Genomic DNA, 19,904 nt, shown 5'->3' on the forward strand with positions numbered 1-19,904 from the left:
CCCTAAGAGATACTTTATCCAAGAGCTTTCATTATCTGCCAGACCCTTTAACCTCTATCACTCATTTAAACCTCTTAGGAATCCCGAGGTTAATCCCTATTTTACAGATGAGAAAACAGAAGCTCACCTAACATCGCCCAGTGGCAGAGCTGGGATTAGAACCAGGATTTTTGTTGTTTTTTCCTTTTTTTTTTTTTATTAGAGAAATTGTAGGTTTACAGAAAAATCAGGCATAAAGTACAGAATTCCCACGTATCACCCTATTATTGGCACCTTGCATTAGTGTGGTACATTCGTTACAATTCATAAAAGTATCTTTATAATCATTACTTATTAACTATAATCTATTGTTTCCAATAGGTAGACCTCAGGTTTTTTGCTCCAGGGCCCACGCTTCCTTTAGGTCTTTTATTACTGACTTCAACCTATCTTTCAAAGGGCTGATTGCCCCCTTGGAGCAGAGGACTCACACAGCCAGTCCAGGGAAACCAGAATTTCCTCTCAGCAGAGCAGGCAGCCCCGAGGTCCTGGAGGGCAGGGTCCTCTGGGGAAGACCAGAGAGAGTGCAGGCAAGAAGCCACAGCGGTCTAAAAGCAACTGAGCGGAGAGCCCAGGGCCAGGCACCAGACGGTACTAAAGGCTTTACGCCTCCTGCAGGAGAGAGGGAAAAGCTGCCCGCAGGAGAGAGGGAAAAGCCGCCCTCTCCCCCATCCTTGTCTGTGTCCACAGCTGTTTGTATCAGGCTCCACATTTCTGTCTTCATCCCTCTGGCCATGTTTTCTCTGTTTGCCTCCCTGTTTCCCCTTGGGTTTCTCAGGGGGTCACTTTCTCTGTTTCACATGCATGCACTCCCATGTGTGTGTGTGTGTGTGTATGTATGTCTGCCTGTCTACATGCACATATTTTTCAGTCTCTTTTTCTCTCTCAGAATGGGATTGTTAGTTTTCCCACCTTCACAAAATGGCTTCGCCATTCAAGGTGACTTTGAGAAGGACAAAACGGATTACATCCAGGAAATTCAGACCTAGGGCCTGCTCAACCCCAGTCACCCTAAAGCACCGACATCTGCACACCCTTCGCCCTGCTTCATTTCCCCCTCCACCCCTGTGGCCCCCGTCCCCACCGCCTCCCAGAGTAGGTGTGCAGTCATGCAGGGAGCCAGTTAAAGCATGACTGCCCTGCCCCCTTCCCAGGGACCAATAGCTCAGGCTGGAGGGGGGCCCAGGCTTCTGTATTTTTAATCAGCACCTGAGGTGCTGCGCTACAGCTTGTTGGGATTCCAGCTCCATTTTCTGGATCCTCCACCTGCTTGCATGCTTGTTGTGTTCTCGGCCTCCTAGCATGAGCCAGGCATCACACAAAAATGCCATATGGCCTGCTAAGCCCTCCACCACTGGGGGGACACCGCTGCTGGAGAGACACCCCTATGCTCAGAAAGTTGAGGCAGCCAGACTCCCAATCCCTTCAGCTTCCTGGGGTGGGGGCCGCTCCATTGAGGACCTCTGTTTATTCCTGGGACTCCCTTCTTAGGCTTTTTTCCCAAAGAGAAAGAAGAAAACAAAAGTAGAAGTGGCAACACCTAACTCTTTTTGCACTGCTGATCTCACATCCTTGCAAGGCATTGCTCTTGTGGAGGGCAAAGAGATTCCACAGCTTGTCCCTTCAGCTGAGAGTCAAGGTTGTCGTTCACCAAGGACCCCATCTTCCAGGCCTGCTGCCAGTTCCCCGCCAGCCCAGGCAGGACTCGTAGGAAGTGCCAGGGATGGAGCTGGCCAAGAACCACACCCTGGCTGGGCTGCCCAGTACTGCTTCTGTTGTCTGTGGAATTTTACCGGTGGGGCTGCCTAGTAACAGGCCCCACCTGGCCTTCACCACTTTTCAGTTGTGTCTGAAATAAGCTGGTCTTCATTGCAGGGCCTGTCCTGCAGACCTGGTCGTGTTAGTAGAGGGATAGTGTGGTTTGGTGTTCCCATGGAAATGAACCCTTTTTCCCAGTCCCCAGGCTGGATTGGCTGTGCTCTAGGGTAGAATCTCCAATCCAAGGAGCAACAAGTAAGAAAGTCCCACTGAGGCAAGATAGCACAGGGGATAGCGAGCTAACTGTGGGATATGTCTGTCCACGGAACATTTAATGCCCAGGTCTTTCAGCAGGGCACATGGACTTGGCCGACTTCAACTGGGAGAAGGTCAACCATCCAGCAGATAATTATTGAGCATGGCCATGTCACAGGTAGCAGGCTTGGTGCTGGGTGGGAAGAACACAGACCCTGCCTTTTCGCAATTCCCCATTGCTGCAGCAGCTCAGAAACCTCAATGTGCCTAGAAATCACCTAGGATACTTAGCAAAGATGCAGATTCCTGGGTCTCCCCCCTCAACATCCTTAATCAGTTGGTCTATGTCAGACTCAGGAATGTTCCTTTTATGGAGCATTCCCCCGTTTCTGATGCAGGTGGTCTGTGGACCACACATTGAGAACAGCTAACTGGTGGACACAAGAGCAGCCCAAGGCATGAGTTGATGTAGATGTGGGCTCGCATGATGGGGCCCCTTCCTATCAGATCCTGGGACCTTGAAATGGGCCCACTGCGGGAGTCAGAAGGAGTCATGCCAGGACCAACATATTCCACGGAGCCAACCAAGCTGCCCTCCATGTGGGATTTTAGATGAGAGGTCTGAAAGGTGGGCCTGTGTCTGGAGGTCTCCCAAATACAAGGAATTTGCCTCAAGGGAGGTCGCCATTAAATTGGGCTGTAGTATCAGATATGTCTGGGTGCAGACCCTTTGCTCTTGGACTCTATGACCCTCCAAAACATTCACTGAGCTCTTTCCAGACTCTCCAGGCCCATTCTCTCAGTTTTCTTTGCTGAATATTGCTAGTCTCTTCAACCTTTTAATGTTGTATGGACTCAGAGCTTGGTCCTGGCCAACCCTTTTTTTCATTCTATATTCTGCCGTAGAGTGGTAATCTTGTCCAGGTGATGGTGACCCCCATCTCTAAAACTGTCCACCTGTTCAATGTTCATATCCATATAACCATAACAAGTCTCTTCTCTTCTCCCAGCCTGCTCCCCCTCCAGACTTCCCAGCTCAGTAAATTCCATCTCCATGCATTCAGTTGCTCAAGGTAGTCACCCAGTGTTCCTTCTCCTTCACTCCCTTTGCCTCCCCCCCACATCCAGCCCTTCTGCTTTTCTCCGTCTCTTCCAGCATCATCTTGGTCCAAACAATCACACCATTGCAGCCACTCTAGCACTCCTCCCACCATTCAGTCAACAATCTCCTGCCCATTCTCTTTACAGCAGCCATGATAGTCTTCAAATGAAACAGGTCTCTGCTTAAAACTCCCTGCCTGGCATGTTCTACCCCCTGTACCTTTCCTGGCTAACTCCTTATCATCTTTCATGTCAACTTCCATTTCTCTACTAGTCTGCATCGCCAAATGCTGCAAGAAACAGCCCCCAGAATCTCAAAGGCTTAATATAATACAAGTTTATTTCTTGCCTATGTACTATCCAGCCAGGTGGGTATTCCTGGTTGGCAGGAAGGCTTCTGTGCGATGGATGGTGTTCTAGTTTGCTAGCTGCCAGAATGCAACACACCAGAGACGGATTGGCTTTTAATAAAAGGGGATTTATTTAGTTAGTTCTTCAGAGGAAAGGCAGCTAACTTTCCACTGAGGTTCTTTCTTACGTAGAAGGCACAGGATGGTCTCTGCTGGTCTTCTCTCCAGGCCCCTGGGTTCCAACAACTTTCCCCGGGGTGACTTCTTTCCGCATCTCCAAAGGCCTGGGCTGAGCTGCAAGTGCTGAAATGAGGAATGCTGAGCTGCTTAGCTGTGCTACCTTGCGATCTCTCATTTAAGCACCAGCCAGTTAAGTCAAACATTACTCATTGCAGCAGATACGCCTCCTAGCCAACTGCAGATGTAATTAGCAACAGATGAGGTTCACGTACCATTGGCTTATGTCCTCAGCAACAAGACCAGGTATGCTCACCTGGCCAAGTTGACAACTGAATCTAACTAACACAGATGGATTCAGGAACCCATCTTGTAGCATGTCCCTTTTAGACTGCAAGAAGCCTTCTAGTCAGAAGGATGAAAGGGAAGGAGACAGGGGAAGACACACTCCTCTTAAGCTTCAGCTGATGCACATCACTTCTGCTCACCTTCCACTTGCCAGTTCTCAGTCACACACTCCACCCCACCCACCTGCAGGGGAGGCTGGGAAAGGTGGTCCAGCCATGAGCCAGGATGCTGAGGAGAGTACCAGTCCAAACTGGCACTGTCTTCTTTTTTTTCCACCATCCTATACTTTTTTCTTCATGGGCATTATACCATAATGTCTTAATTATTTGTTAACTTATTTAATATTTAAGCCTGGAAGGCTTATTATAAGAATGAATCAAGGTAGTGTAGTATGGTCCCTAGAACAGTACTTGATAATACAGTAGGTGATGAATATAGCAATTACTGTAGGATTATATGCACAGGCTTTATCTTCCCAAACACTAATGTTTCTAGAAAGTGCTTGTAGGTGTGACTTTGGGTCTGTGTGTACAATGCGAGAGAGCATGCCTGTGTTTCCTTTTTCAGGCAAGTGGAGGGCTAAACTCCCTCGGCCTCCCCCTCATGCCTTCTTTCCCCTCAGGTTAAAGTTAAATAGTAAGAGGAACCAGTTGGTGAGGGAACTAGAAGAGGCCACTCGGCAGGTAGCAACTCTGCACTCGCAGCTGAAGAGGTGAGTGGTTGGCAGCAGGGTGAGTGTCGCTTGGGGATGGTCAAATGCAGGCACCCAAGGTGGCCCAGCCCAGGCCCTGCTTTCCCTGCCCCTATGGCTTGAGTGTGGACATCTAGAAGCACAACAGATGCTAAGTCCAGCAGCACTTGGGCTTGGACTGGTGTGGACAGGAGCCTCCATGGTCCCAATACCATAGGACTAGTACCTAATGCCATACCTAATACCTAATACCATGACACCTTAACCATACTTGTACCTGTCCCGGTCGGGTGTTGGTATATCTTCAATGCCTCTCTAACACCTGCCAATCCACTTTTATACAAGAGGGAGTCTAGGCCTCAGGCATAAGCCACAGTGGACAAAAATGCATCGCTGGAATTTAATAATGTTTTGCTTGCATCCAGCTTTTTTAAACACTTTTCATCGTGAAATAGAACATATACAGTTTATTGTTTGCATCCAATTTTAATGGTTGGTTTCTATTTATATTAAGTGATAGTGCTTTTCAAATCATAACTATGATATAAAGTTTCCTTTTTTAAAAAAATGTGCTAAAGTATGAAAAGTGAGTTGATATGAAGGAAAAGATTAAGAAATATTGGTGATATATTAGCTCAAATTGTATTCAGATATGAGAAAAATCATGAAAATAGAATATAGCTGATGAAGGTTTGGAAAAAAGTGGACTTTTAAGGGCAGCCAACTTGGGTTTAATGTATAGCTCTGCTACTTTCTGATTACATGGCCTTCGTGGGATGTCAGCTTCCTCTTCAGTGAAATGAGGGTGTATTATCTACCCTGGGGCCTGCTTTGGGGGTCCAGTGAGATCATGTATTTCAAGTGTCCCTGATGCTTTTTTAGGCCCCAGGTGTCCCAGGAGGTCACCAGATAGCCCACCTCACTGCATGTGTCTCTGCCCCCTGTTCTCTCCCACCCCCAGCCTCTCAAGCAGCATGCAGTCCCTGTCCTCGGGCAGCAGTCCTGGCTCCCTCACGTCCAGCCGAGGTTCCCTGGCTGCCTCCAGTCTGGATTCCTCCACTTCAGCCAGCTTCACCGACCTCTACTACGACCCCTTCGAGCAGCTGGACTCGGAGCTGCAGAGCAGGGTGGAGTTCCTGCTCCTGGAGGGGCCCACAGGCTTCCGGCCATCCGGCTGCATCACCACCATCCACGAGGACGAGGTGGCCAAGACCCAGAAGGTGGAGGGCAGCTGCCGCCTGCAGGCCCTGCGCTCCCTGTCTGGCACCCCGAAGTCCATGACCTCCCTGTCTCCCCGCTCCTCTCTCTCCTCCCCATCTCCACCCTGCTCCCCTCTCATCACCGACCCCCTCCTGGCTGGAGATGCCTTCATGACCCCGCTGGAGTTTGAAGACCCAGAACTGAGCACCACTCTTGGCGAACTGAGCCTCAGCAGCGGCCCTGGGGAGAGGTATCAGCTGGAGGACCCAGGAACGGACAGCAAACAGTTGGGCCAAGGTAGAGAGAGCTCCGTTTGGAGGGCAGGATACCAGGAGGAGGGAAGAAGATACTCTGTGCTCAGGGCTGAGCGTGGACCCCCAGGGATAATCATGGTCAACGTTTTTTTTTTTACTACTTTCTGTGTACCAGCCTTGTACTAGGTCTTTACATGATAGATTATTTACTCACTCTCTGCAAGGTCCTGTGATAAGGGTTTTCCATGGTGCATGTGTTCATTCTAGATACCTATTAAGTGCCTACTAAAGTTAAATGTCAGTGCCAAGGGATGTATATGGATTCATTGATTCACTCATTAATTCAATAGATATGCCACCTACTGGCTTAGACACTAAGGGTGCAATGTGGAAGATAGATAAGGTCCCTGTTCTCTTGTAGCTAATCTCCAAATAGAGGAGCAGACAATGACTGTGCAACCAGGCAAATAAACGCACTATGAAGATAATAAAACGGGGCTGTGGTAGAGCCTTTCGTGTTGAGGGTTGGTCTGCTGGTTCAGAGCAGGTCATGAAGGCAAGTGGCATTTGTGCTGAGGCTTGAACAGTGAGAAGAAGCCAGACTTGTGAAAAGCGAAAAAACAGTTTTCCCAGCAGCGGGAACAGCAAGAACATAATCTCTGAGGCAGGAGCAAGGGACTGAAAAAAGGAGCTAAACGCCAGGAGTCAAAGGTAGGGAGTCACCAAACAAGGCTTCAGGCTGAGGCAGGGTTAGTTCATAGAAGGCCTGGCGGGCTGGGCTAAGGATGTGCGTTTTCTGATTGCGACAGGGACCTATGTGAGGGTTTGGAGAAAGGGAATGATAGGATCTGATTCACATTCTACATGGGATCAGAAAACATTCTGGTGTCGACTGAGATTCCAGTTGGAATCTTCAAAATGGAAAATAATGCTTATGATGACATCCGAAGTGTATTAGGAAAAAACTCTCCATCTTTAGCAACAACCAAATAATAAATCACAGTAGTTAATATTTATTGGGCATGCATGATGTGTTAGGCAATGTGCTGAGTGCTTTACAAGTGAGATAAGTTACTTCTGTTATGCTGATTTCACAGAGGAGCAAACAGAGGTTTGGGGAGGAGGTACCACTTGCTCTAGGTCACCCAGCCAGCAAGTGGGGAAGCAAGGATTGGAACCTGGGTGTTTCTGACCCTAGAACCCAACCCCTTTTAGGATGCCAGGGAGCTCAGTGTATTCATTCCTGTTACTTTCCGCATACTTGCAAATACCTCCAAGGTCAAGTGGCCCAGGAGAGCAGAGGTCAGGACTGAGTAGAATGCCAAGTAAGCTCACCTGGAGCTCCTTGGCCTTCCTGCCACCTCTGTGAACAGCAGCAGGTGTGGTTTATTCCATGCATGTGTACAAAATGCAGATGCTGTTTACATATATTGACTCATTTAAGCCTCACAACAACCCTGTGAGGTAGGTGCTACTTTTATCCCCAATTTCCAGATGAAAACACTGAAGCATAGATTGGGTAATGGAAGTTGGGGCGAGTAGCACCATAGTGTGAATATAATGAATACCACTGCACGGTACACTTGAAAGTGGCTAAACTGGGAGGTTTTGAGTTGTAGATAAGTTACAACAATAAAAAGTTAAAAAGAAAAAGCAAGGCACAGAGAGCTTGAATGACTTTCCCAGGGTCAGTCCCACAACTCTGAAGAGGCAGAGCCAGGACTGGCACCAGGGACAGCCGAGCCGAGATCCACACTCTAACCTGTGCCAGGCTCTGTCTGCAAAGGCCCCCTGGTCTTGGCTCCTTGTGAAGTCAGCTAGAAGCAGCCTGGCCCATCTCAGCCTCAAGGCTCCAGGAATGGGCAGGAGTCTTCTGCAGTACCCACAATTGTCTGTTCGTGCACAGGGGCCAGAGGAAGGAAAGGGAAAGACGAGGTTTTCCAGTTAATTAAAGGCACTGCTGGATGAGTGCCAGCAATTTCCTGAGAAGAGGAACCGGGGAGATCCCTGATGTTCCCTCATCAGGAAAGGGAGTCTATGGCTTGCTGAGTGTTCTCAAACAAAAATAAAAACAGGCTTCCTACTACAGCAGGTGGCAAACTTCAGAAAATTGTTCCCCAGAGAGAAGGGGTGCAGGTGGAAAATCTAATGAGCTGCAAGAAGGGCTGGTGACACTCAGAACACTCTAGCGGTGCTAAGCCACGGCAGGGCTGCTCAGACCCCAGCCGCGTCTTGAAGGGACCCCCTCCTCCTCCTCCACAGGGTCTTTGGGGCTTGGGAGCCAGAGACAGAACCTCGGCTCACTGTGGGTCTCTGCATGGCATTTCCTTTATCCGATCTCCAGAAGCTTCCCCGGCACTGAGCGAAGCCAGGCTGGGCTCAGACGTTAAGCAGGTTACACGATTAGTGCCGCTGTTCAGTCAGCAGACGAATTAATCTCCTTAAGTGGGTTCGTGAAGGGTGGAGATGCGCGGGGCTCGGGCGGGAGGTCTCCGCAGGAATGGGATGCAGGCTAGGAGAGCTGCTCCCCTGCAGCCAGCTGCTTTGCTTCCATATCGCCGACTCCTGCCTTCCCCCAGGCTCAGTTCTCCCTCCCTTTGCCAGCCTGCCATGCCCCCCCGAGGGCTCTGTGCACATCCTCGCTGCCAGCCCCCAGTCCTTCACCTGTCTGTCCCCAGTGCCCAACACAGTGCCTGGCTCACAGTGCGTGCTGCAAAATGTTGGCTGTGAGGTGGGGGGGATATGAATTTGGCCTTCTTGTCATACAGAGAACAGAACTGTCTTCATCTTTGCAGCTCTGAATCTGATGATGGGCTGGGCACACTGCTGGTGCTATTATTTGGAAAAAGAAGAAATGTGTGTTATTTCTAAGTGCCCAGAGTCAGGAGCATTAACCACGAAATCATACACTACCCCTCTATCACCCCAAAGCAAGGCAGGATCTTGTTTTAGAGTTAGAGGAGGTTGGAATTTGGTGGGTCGGTTATATGACTGTGGGTGGATAAAATGCACGTGTGGCAAAGATGCCACCCTGGTTTCTGAAGGCCACTTTTCCATCCTTTTCCCTCTCTACTTCCAGTCATGAATCCAGTTCAAAGGTGTGGCCGGAAAGTGGCCTGTGTTTCAGCTGCAGTTTCCGACGAGTCTGTGGCTGGAGACAGTGGCGTGTACGAGGCCTCCGTGCAGAGGTAGGGTCCCCGAGCCCTGGCTCCGTCTGTGACCCCTGAACATGTGGAAGGCAGGCCTGGGATTGCTTGGGCCTTGGCCCCCTTGGGTGTGGAGAAGGGCCCCCTAGGAAGGCATTCCCAAGTGACCCCCACCTCACCCTGGCAACAGTGTTTGGGATGGCACATTCATCCTGGGGCTGGGGATGCTGCAAATTCTGGAAAGTTCTACTTCCAGGATAGCCATGAAAAAAAATCTATGACTGGGGGAGCAAGGATGAGAGATAGGGAAGCCCCTTCAGGAGAGGGGTCTCAAGCAAGTGAGGAGGCAGGATCCCGAGGGTCGGTCACCAAAAGACCCAAACTTTCCTCCTTGAGAATCCAACCACACTCTCCCAGGGAAGCCTGCTTCTGGAAAATGGCTTGGCCCTGGATTGCTGCAGGGAATCCTGACTCTCCATTCCCTTGTTACCTTTCAGACTGGGTACTTCAGAAGTGGCTGCTTTTGACAGTGATGAATCAGAGGCCATGGGCGCCACCCGGGTTCAGATTGCCCTGAAGTAAGTGACAAGGAGGACGAAGGGAGGGGAGTACTGTGTACGAAGTTCCTTCTTTGTCTAACCACTTACCAGCATTTATCTTCACTGCAGAACCTGTAGAACCTGCTGACAGTCACGGACTGCTAACTAATGGGTTGTGGGTTCTTTCCCCACCTCCTAGATCCCCATTTTATGGATGAGAAAAAGTGATGTTTTTGGAAGACCTTCTGACTTGCCCCAAATTGGTCAGGACCAGAACTGAGACGACCCGATTCTCTGCCTATTCGTTGACTGTTGCTGCCACTTTTGTCTATGACCATTTCCATTCAAGTTTTAGGACTCTGGATGGAAGTTGCCTGCTGGGAACTATAACCCAGCATTGGTCACTAGACACATGTTTTCCTTTTCTTTTTTTCTCATGATGAGGGATAACTTCAGTATTTCTTTCAGTATGAATGAACTGCCAACATTTAGATATCAGGAAACTTCATGCAAACTTTTGGCTTGAAAATTCAGATGACTGACCGCTTTGGGCTTACAGCCTTGCTTGGCAGCCCCCAGAGCAGCCAACAGCCACATCTTGTGATTATTACAAAAGAAAGAGTAAGAAGTAAATTGTGTTACTAATAGGTACTCCAAATGTCCTTTTTTATTTTAGGTATGATGAGAAGAATAAGCAATTTGCAATCCTGATCATCCAATTGAGTAATCTTTCTGCTCTGTTGCTACAACAAGACCAGAAAGTGTAAGTCTGTGGCTGAGTGGACTACATATCATCCCCTCACCCTCTGCCTGTCCTCGCTGGGGAGCGCTCTCTTGCTCTGTTCTGCACCAACAACAAGCTTTATAGCCCCACAATGGGGATTTAAGTGCAAGTTACCGTGATGCAAAAGGTCAGTATTGTTCGTGTGGATACGGGCAGGATGGCAGACATGCCAGCTATAGAGAGAAGCCTTCTAGACAGTTTTGACTCCTTCCCAAATATGTCCTAAGCACTTACCCCTGCCAGCACCAGGAAGGAGGTGGTGAGCAAATCCTTCATAGACCTATCCTCATGGCCTTCGAGCCTCGGGAAGAATGGTCTTCTTTTTTTGAGGGGGTGCATGGTCTGGGAATTGAACCTGGGTCTCCCGCGTGGAAGGCGAGCATTCTACCACTGAACCACCCATATACCCTAAGAGTGGTCTTCTTTTGTCTGCTCTAAGCTCAAGCATTCTCTGCAGAAAGAGAGCTGTCATTCTCAAGAGCCAATCTCAACCACTGTGCTTTTCTTGCAAAGGTAGTAAGTGGGGATTACCTTGAGGTTGCTAGTACAGTAGACACCCTTTCTGTCTGCAGATTGGCCCTTCCCACTGTAGACGAGTTTTATGTTTTATTGCATCATCTGCCTACGTGTTTTCACCTGTAACTAGACCATAGCCTTTTTGGGCAGCAACAAGTGCTTCTATTTCTATAGTCTGTACCCAGCCACATATATTGTGGTGAAACATGTGGAAGGAAGCAAAGAAGGCAGGAATGCAGGCAGATAGAAGAAAGACAGGAGGACACAAGTCGTTTTCAGTCTTTTAGTCTTACACACTGTGCTGCTATGAATAACCTTCTCCATCTCTTATTTGTCTTTTGTACAGAGGTATCATGGTGCTTAGAAGTCAAAGGGTCAGAGAGACAAAGCACTTGTAATTTTGTGAGAATTGTTGAGTCCCCCACTGCAGAGGTTGTAGCATTCTGCATACCACCAGCAGTTTAGGAGGGGCCTGCGTTCCAGATTCCTCAGTGTGAACATGCTGCTTTAGAGATCTTCTGCAAACTGAAGTTTGCATGCCATTGGCCTCAGGCTCTACATACTTTGAGAGTCTAAGGATTTAGAGGACTCGGGAAAGAAGAGCACTGTTTTATCCTTATGGGCCCTCTCTGCATCCCTCATAAATATCTATATAAGGACTTGAGAAATGCTCTGAACTCTTATCCACTGTTTTCATGGAGATTTTCAGCAGCTGTTTAGCCCAGTCCATACCAGGCTGACACCAACTGTGTGTGTGTCTCCCTCTAGGAACATTCGCGTGGCTATCCTTCCTTGTTCTGAAAGCACCACCTGCCTATTCAGGACCCGGCCCCTGGAAGCCTCGGACACGCTCGTGTTCAATGAGGTGTTCTGGGTGTCCATGTCCTACCCAGCCCTTCACCAGAAGACCTTAAGAGTCGATGTCTGTACCACCGACAGGAGCCATCTGGAGGAGTGCCTGGTGAGCACCCTGTCTGTCCGTCCATCCTCCTGGAGATTGGTCCATCCTGAACTTCAGTGAGAAAGCTAGAAAGAGACCCAGGCTGTAGTGCCCACGAAGCCTTTTTAGCATCTAGGCAGAGACGCTTGCGCTTTGAGTCTGTGACACTATGGGTTGGGGGACCCCCTCCCCCAGAAGAGCAGTTGGCCTGAAAGTACTTTTTCACCTCCAGAACCTAGGTGATAACCACATACCACATATCACAGCTTTACTGTACAACTTTAGAGATTGGAGAACAAGCACAAAATAATGAGAACAGACAGACGGGTTCGAATCCCACCTATACCACTTACTGCATAGCTAGGTGACCTTGAGCAAGTTACTTAACGTAGTGATCCTTGGTTTTTTCTTTCACAAAGTGGGAATGATAATATCTACCTCAGGCCCACTAGAAAGGCTGGTATAAGGATTAAGTGAGCTAGCACATGTAAAGCACCTACTCTATATCTGACATGTCTCATGGAATGGGGCCATTACAAGTCCTCTTCCAGGAACAGAGCTGCCCCAAATTCCTTGTCACCCCATTGGCAGGAGTTGGGATTAGAGAGGAAGGAACCCCTTAGAGTTAAGCAGAGCCAAGTGCAGAGCCTGCCCTTCTCCCTACCAAGTCTATAGCCTCAGGCATGCGGCTCATCTTTCTCATCTGCAAAATGGGGATTGATAGCTAACTCGGGGTATTGTGATGTACAAATGAGTTCTTTAAAAGTGGAGGGCTTTGTCAACCTTTATGCCATTTAAATGTCAGTGTTGAATATTTTAAAGATAACTGGGTTGTGGGTATAAAGGATCCCAGACCTGGGCATTACACCTGGAAGGTAGCTCTGCTCACTCACAGTTCCTTGCTGGGTGCCCGTTACATACCCACCCCTATATTGGGTGCCAAGGATACAGTGGAGAATCATGCAGGCAAAGAACCAAGCTTTAATAGCTAATATCCAAACAAATACAGATAAATGACGCATTGTGATGAATGCTGTTAAAATGGGATGGGCTAAGGTGACAGAATAATGTGGGAGAAGTACAAAGGAGAGAAACACGGGATGTGTCCACCCTCTGACCTTTCTCCCTGCCCCTGTCTCAAGAAACGGGGAAAGTGGCATCTGCTCCCTTCTCATCAGGCAGGTCTCCTTTCTCCTGGTGTGAACCATGGGCCTCTTCCCTGAGGAGGGGTTCTAGTTTGCTGGCTGCTGGAATGCAATATACCAGAAATGGAATGGCTTTTAAAAGGGGAATTTAATAAGTTGCTAGTTTACAGTTCTAAGTCCAAGAAAATGTCCCAATTAAAACAAGTCTATAGAAATGTCCAATCTAAGGCATCCAGGGAAAGATACCTTGGTTCAAGAAGGCCAATGAAGTTCAGGGTTTCTCTCTCAAGTGAGAAGGCACATGGTGAACATAGCATCATCTGCTAGCTTTCTCTCCTGGCTTCCTGTTTCATGAAGCTCCCCAGGAGGCATTTTCCTTCTTCGTCTCCAAAGGTCACTGGCTGGTAGACTCTGCTTCTCATGGCTGCGTTGTTCTGCTCTCTCAGAATCTCCCTCTTTCTCCAAAATGTTTCCTCTTTTATAGGATTCCAGTAAACTAGTCAAGAACCACCCGAATGGGTGGAGACACATCTCCACTTAATCCAGCTTAACAACCGTTCTTGATCGAGTCATGTCTCCAGGGAGATGATCTAATTACAGATTCAAACATACTGTACTGAATAGGGATTAGAAGAAACGGCTGCCTTTACAAAATGGGATTAGGATTAAAACATGGCTTTTCTAGGGTACATACATCCCTTCAAACCAGCACAGGAGGGATTCTCTTTCTCTCCACCCTTGAGCTGGATCTGCTTATGCTGTAAAACCTTTCTCTGTCATGGGATCATGGGACCACCTTCTTGGAATGTCAGGATTGTGGCTGAATCACAGCCTTACCCTTCCCACCTGGGTCTCCTAAAGCAGGGCTTTTCAATTCTCAGTCTCTGTTTACCTATCTGTAAATTGGGGTGAATACTGCCTACCTCATATGTGGCTGTGAGGATTAATAAGACATTAAAGCAATACTTCTCAAACTTTACTGGGTCCACAAATTACCCTGAGCTCTGGTTAACGTGCAGATGCTGATTCAGTGGGTCTGGTGTGGGGCTGAGATTCTGTTTCTAACAAGCGCCCAGGTGATGTCGATGATGCTGGTCCACAGTAGCAGAAAGGCAAAGCAATTAAGTGTGTGCACACACTAAATGCTCAGCGGATCCCCATGTCCCATCCCTTTCCTCCTTAGCTGGAGTACCTGACAGCACCAGTGCTGTTTGTGTTGGTGCAATAGTGAACATACATCATTGGATGCAGTGTATGTGCCAGAACTGATCCTAGCTCCTTCCATGTATTCTCTCTCGCACTCCTCATTCCAATCTTATACGGTCAGTCCTGCTATACCCATGAGGAAAATGAGGCACAAAGAGGTGAAAGAACTTTCCCAGAATCACGCAGTTAGAAAGTGGCCAAAGCAGAGTAAGACCCTGGGCCGGTCTTACCACGTACGGCCCTCTATGTTTCCTCTTTGCCAGCATACTCCCTGTGAGCCACAGGGCGACTCAGTGCACAGACGAGTGAAGGGGTGACTTGAAGGTTCTGTCAAGCAGCTTCTCCAAACCCCAGCTCCTCCAATGAAGCATTTCCTCAACCCTGGGGATTCCTAAGTGAGAAGAGAGGCAATCCTATTTTCTTCTCCTAATTGGATACCTTTTATTGCTCCTTCCTAATTGAAGTCTAGCCATTGCTAGTTGCCATGGCAGCAGCCAAAGCACTCATCTCACTATGGCTTGTCTCCATCTGTGGCCAATGAGAAGCCTACTCTCCCGAAATCCTGTGGGACATGAAGTGTCAGGCTGCCATATTTTGGTGGCTGGAGGAGGAGAGGAAGTGAGACAGGAGGAGAAAGGGCTTGTCTGTTTCTACGCAGAGGGTCCCCCACATTTCTGGCCTTCTGGAACTCCTTTTCTATTTTAAACCATTCAGTCAGCTTGGCAGCACCATCATACCCATGAGCAGTTTTTTTATGTGTCTAATACTGGGCAAAGAGCTTTGTGATATCTCATTTAATCCTCACAGCAGCCCAAGAAAGAAGGATTAGTGTTACCTCCATCTTACAGGTAATGGGTCAAAGCCCAGAAAGGCTAAGTGACCTACCCAGGTCATCCAGCTTGTAAATGGAGAAGCCTGGATTTGGACATAGATGGCAGCTTCCTTCTATGCAGCCACTGTACTATACTAGCTCATAGGTGGTTACTGTGGGCATCTCTCATGTCCTCAGACCTGGGTTGAGAGTGTGGGGAAATATGTGGCTGGCCTTCCTCAATATGCCAGGTAATAGTTCTTCCAGATGTTTGAGCATGGCATAACAAGGGGTACTGACTTTCTAGCTGGGCCCTCATTGCCTACTACCTGGCTGCCAAGCTCAGTGTCACACACATTTCACATCCTGCAAAGGCAACCCCATTTCCCAGACCCCACTTTTATTCCATAGTTCATCATTATAACAGCTCCTTGGCATGCCCCTTCGGCTTCCTTGCCTCTTTCTCACGTTGCCATCCTCACTTGGCAAAACTACCATGCAGTCAAAGTGAACTCCTCTCCAGCCATGTACCTGAGGAGAACACCATACAACTGTGACACATCATCTCATTGGAGATGATCATGGCCATTGACCTCAAATGCTGCCCAGCAATTAGACCCTGTTTTCCTGGACCATTGCCTCTCCCACTTGGCAAAATGACTAATTCACATCATCTCCTGTCTCCTCAAACCTCTAGCAATTCTTTCCCCATCCTTAAATTTCTACTGGTGGCATTGCTTCTCTCTCAGGGAGAGAACAGAAGGAACCAGAAGATAGCTCCCACAAGCAAATCTAGCTGTTCCCATAGGTTCTGCCATTTCACCTGCTGCTAAGGATGGGCCTTTGGTCTTTTTCTAAGGCCACCCCTTCCATCTTCTCTCAAGGGCACCACTTCAATAGTTAACCTGCCCTCTCCTCTCTCTGCAGTTTCCGTCCCCCACCCCCTCAACTGGATCTGGTCTAGCAATATACCAATAATACATGGTATTATTTCTCCTACACTTAACAAAAAAACAACTTTCTACCTCATTTCCACCTTCAACTACTCCATTGTTTCTTTCCTTTTCTTTGTAACAAAACCTGACAGGTGTTCACATGCTCTCTACACCCCATTTCAATTGAACTTTTGTGCTCATCACTCCACTGAAAATGTGCTCATCATGGTCCTCAAAGATACTTCTTGTTGTAAATATGGTGACCAGTTCTCCATCCTCATTTTTCGTGACCTGTCACCTGCCTTTAGCACAGTTGCTCATTCCATCTTCCTCAAAACCCTTTGTCCTTACTTGGCTTCCTGGACACCTTGCTCTCCTAGCTTTCCTCCCACATCACTGGCATCTCTCTCTTTGTCTGCTCTGCTGACTCTTCTTCTTCATTGCTGTGACCTCAGTCCTTAGTCTTCCCCTTTTCTAATCACATTCACACCCTTGGTGGCCCCATCCCGATCTCATAGGTTCAAATACCATCCCAAAGGTATGTCTCCATCCTGGACTTCTCTGCCCATCTCTAGACTCATGTACCCTGCTGCCTATTTGACATCTCTTCTTCCATGTCTACTAGGCATCTTGAACTGTCCTGCCCAGACAAGTGCCCCTGATTTTCCTCCTAGTCTTCACTTTCTCCATTGACAACTGCATTCTTCATTGCTCCCTTCCTCATATGCCCCATCTAGTCCTTCCAAAAATTTGCAGACTCCAGCCACTTCTCTCCACTCCCACTGACCCAAGCCACTATCGCCTCTTGCCTGGATGTAATCTCCTAATTGGTCTCCCTGTCTCCCGTCATCTCTTTTCAACATATCAGCTAAGTCATCCTATTAAAGCATAAATCAGTGCATGCCACCCCTCTGATTAAAATTTTATAATGGCTTAATCACATCTAGAATCCACCCTTGGTCCAAGACCCTTCAAGACCTGGCCCTTGTCATCTCTAGGGTTTCGTCTCCCAGAGTCTTCCTCCAGCCTGCTGTGTTCCTTGAGCATCCCAGGCATGCTCCCACCCACAGCCTTTGCCCTTGCTGTCCCTTTGACCAGAATCTCCTTCTACACGTGAGTGGGCGAGGGCGAATTTCCTCACTTTATTCTGGGCTTGACCCAAATGTCACCTTCTCTTTGAGGTTTTTCTTCCACCTTATTTTCTTTTTTTTAATTTTTATTAATAAAACCAATCAACGTGCAATATGAACATTCTTTTTTTTCATCACATAGTTGTGTATTCATCATCATGATCATTTCTTAGAACATTTGCATCAATTCAGAAAAAAGAAATAAAAAGAAAACTGAAAAAAAATTCATACATCCCATACCCCTGACCACCTCCCTTTCATTGATCACTAGCATGTCAATCTACTAAATTTATTTTAACATTTGTTCCCCCTATTATTTATTTATTATTATTTTTTATTAATTTTTACATTCTTTTTAAAACACCAAAAACACCAAACAAACGCAAACATTCTAACTTTCGATCATTCTGTTCTACATATATAATCAGCAATTCACAATGTCATCACATAGTTGCATATTCATCATCATGATCATTTCTTGGAACATTTGCATCTATTCAGAAAAAGAAATAAAAAGAAAACAGAAAATAATTCATACATACCATGCCCCCACCCCTCCCCCTCACCGATCACCAGCATTTCAATCTAAATTTATTTTAACGTTTGTTCCCCCTATCATTCATCTTTATTCCATAAATTTTACTCGTCTGTTGATAAGGTAGATAAAAGGAGCGTCAGTCACAAGGTTTTTACAATCACACAGTCACGTTGCGAAAGCTGTATCATTATACAATCATCTTCAAGAAACATGGCTGCTAGAACACAGCTCTACATTTTCAGGCACTTACTCCAACCTCTCCATTACGCCTTAACTAAAAAGGTGATATCTGTTTAATGTATATGAATAACCTCCAGGATAACCTCTCAACTCTGTTTGAAATCTCTCAGCCATTGACACTATATTTTGTCTCATTTCTTTTTTTCCCCTTTACAGTCGATCCCTCCACCTTACTGAAAACCGCATTCCCCTCTCCACTCACTTCCCTCCACCTAAATCCTTTCCCTGTATTATGTTTTTCTACATCACTTTTCTCATCATCTTACATTCCACTATATTTTATACATATAGGATTCACATTTTGTCATCTGTGAAATCACAATACAATTTATACTAGATGGTAGGTCATAGTTTAATTGGCTATTCTTTCTTAGTGCTGCTAAAAAGTAGTAGTAAACTTTATAATTGTTGGCTTCTTAGACTCACTGAAACACAAAGTATAGTTGGCTTACTGATTTGCTTATCTGATTTCTCCATCCTCCAATATAAGCTCATGAGGGCAGGGTTTTTTATCTGCTTTAAACCCTGTCGATTCCCCACCATCAGCACAATGCCTGGCACATAGGGGCTACACAGGAAGTTTACATTTGTTGAATAAATGAATGAATGAATATGTAAATGTCCTCAAAGTGCATCTCCTTTTGTAGATGATATTTACATGCATCAGCCAGCCCAAAAGAGACAGTGTATCTTGTTGGAATTATTACTAATCTGATAGAGGTACCAATCCTCAAAACTGTGATCACATCTACTCCCCTTTGCACATCAAACAACTTCCGTATTCTGAACTGTCGTATCCAATGTATTTGTTCATCTTCCCTCAGGAGACTGTGAGCCCTTGGAGCGGGAGTGCAAAATGTTTCTGTAGCTCCAGTGTCTGAGAGGGGCTCTGGAAATTTTTATTAAATGAATAATAAACACCTATTTGTGTATATTCACATTTATTCCATGTGCCTAAAGTGTGCCAGACACTTTAATACCAGAATGGACTGTAATTCTCAAAACAGCCCTGCAGGGAACAGTTATTTCCCCCATTTTCCAAGTGAGGAAGCTGGTACCAAACAAGTGAAGTGGCAGAGCCGTGTTCTTCCATCTACTAGCCTCTTTTCCCCCAGAAATTACCTGTAGCTGTCCCAGACTTAGTGCAGTCTATGCCGTCCTCCAGTACAGCCCGATAGAAAGAAAAAGCCAGAAGGAAGGATCCTGGGTGGATGGAAAGGTCCTCCTCCCCCTCCCAGCACCAGCCTGAGCCTCTGCCTGGCTGTTAGCCCACTTGGCAGTCTGGCTGTTGGTATTTCTCCTATCCTTGACATAGCCACCGGTGTGTTTGGGGAAGGTAAAGGCGCTAAGCTCCAAACATGATCAAGGCTCTCCAAAACAGGACAAAGCCAAACAATAAAACCTCTGAGGAAAGGTTAAAATTATTTCGTAGTTCTTTCCACTAAAGAAGTACAGTAAAAATAACTCAATCATTGTACTGATATTTCTCATTAGTCTCTAGTGTATTAGAACAGCTAGAAGGAAATACCTGAAATTGTGGGCCTGTGACCCGTACCATACTTTGAAATTGGCTGGATAACCATTTATTAAACTGTTCTTTGAAATGTATCATTTTTCTGCATAAATGTTATATTTCACAATAAAAAATGTTAAAAAATAAAAAAAAGAAATACAGTAAAAATATTAAATCTCTTGAAATAAATCCTTTCTCTTTGAGATTATGTTCAGTTGGGTAATTTGTTTGAGTTTGTTTCCATCTTATAGGCTGCATGTACAACATTCAAGGAAAATTGTATAGACA

General features: G+C 46.8%; 1 protein-coding gene across 3 annotated transcripts in view; it reads left to right on the plus strand.

Moving 5' to 3' along the window:
* Window positions 1-19,904, plus strand: part of WWC1 (WW and C2 domain containing 1) — a 164,372-nt gene that overhangs the window by 116,453 nt on the left and 28,015 nt on the right. For all 3 annotated transcript variants that reach the window (XM_077137600.1, XM_077137601.1, XM_077137602.1), the window contains exons 10-15: window positions 4,651-4,740; window positions 5,681-6,216; window positions 9,253-9,361; window positions 9,817-9,897; window positions 10,535-10,621; window positions 11,927-12,119. In XM_077137600.1, coding sequence (XP_076993715.1) covers window positions 4,651-4,740; window positions 5,681-6,216; window positions 9,253-9,361; window positions 9,817-9,897; window positions 10,535-10,621; window positions 11,927-12,119 — 1,096 coding nt within the window. The remainder of the gene's footprint in view (window positions 1-4,650; window positions 4,741-5,680; window positions 6,217-9,252; window positions 9,362-9,816; window positions 9,898-10,534; window positions 10,622-11,926; window positions 12,120-19,904) is intronic.

The sequence above is a fragment of the Tamandua tetradactyla genome, chromosome 20 (genome assembly GCF_023851605.1).
Source record: "Tamandua tetradactyla isolate mTamTet1 chromosome 20, mTamTet1.pri, whole genome shotgun sequence".
NCBI classification, from domain to species: Eukaryota; Metazoa; Chordata; class Mammalia; order Pilosa; family Myrmecophagidae; genus Tamandua; species Tamandua tetradactyla.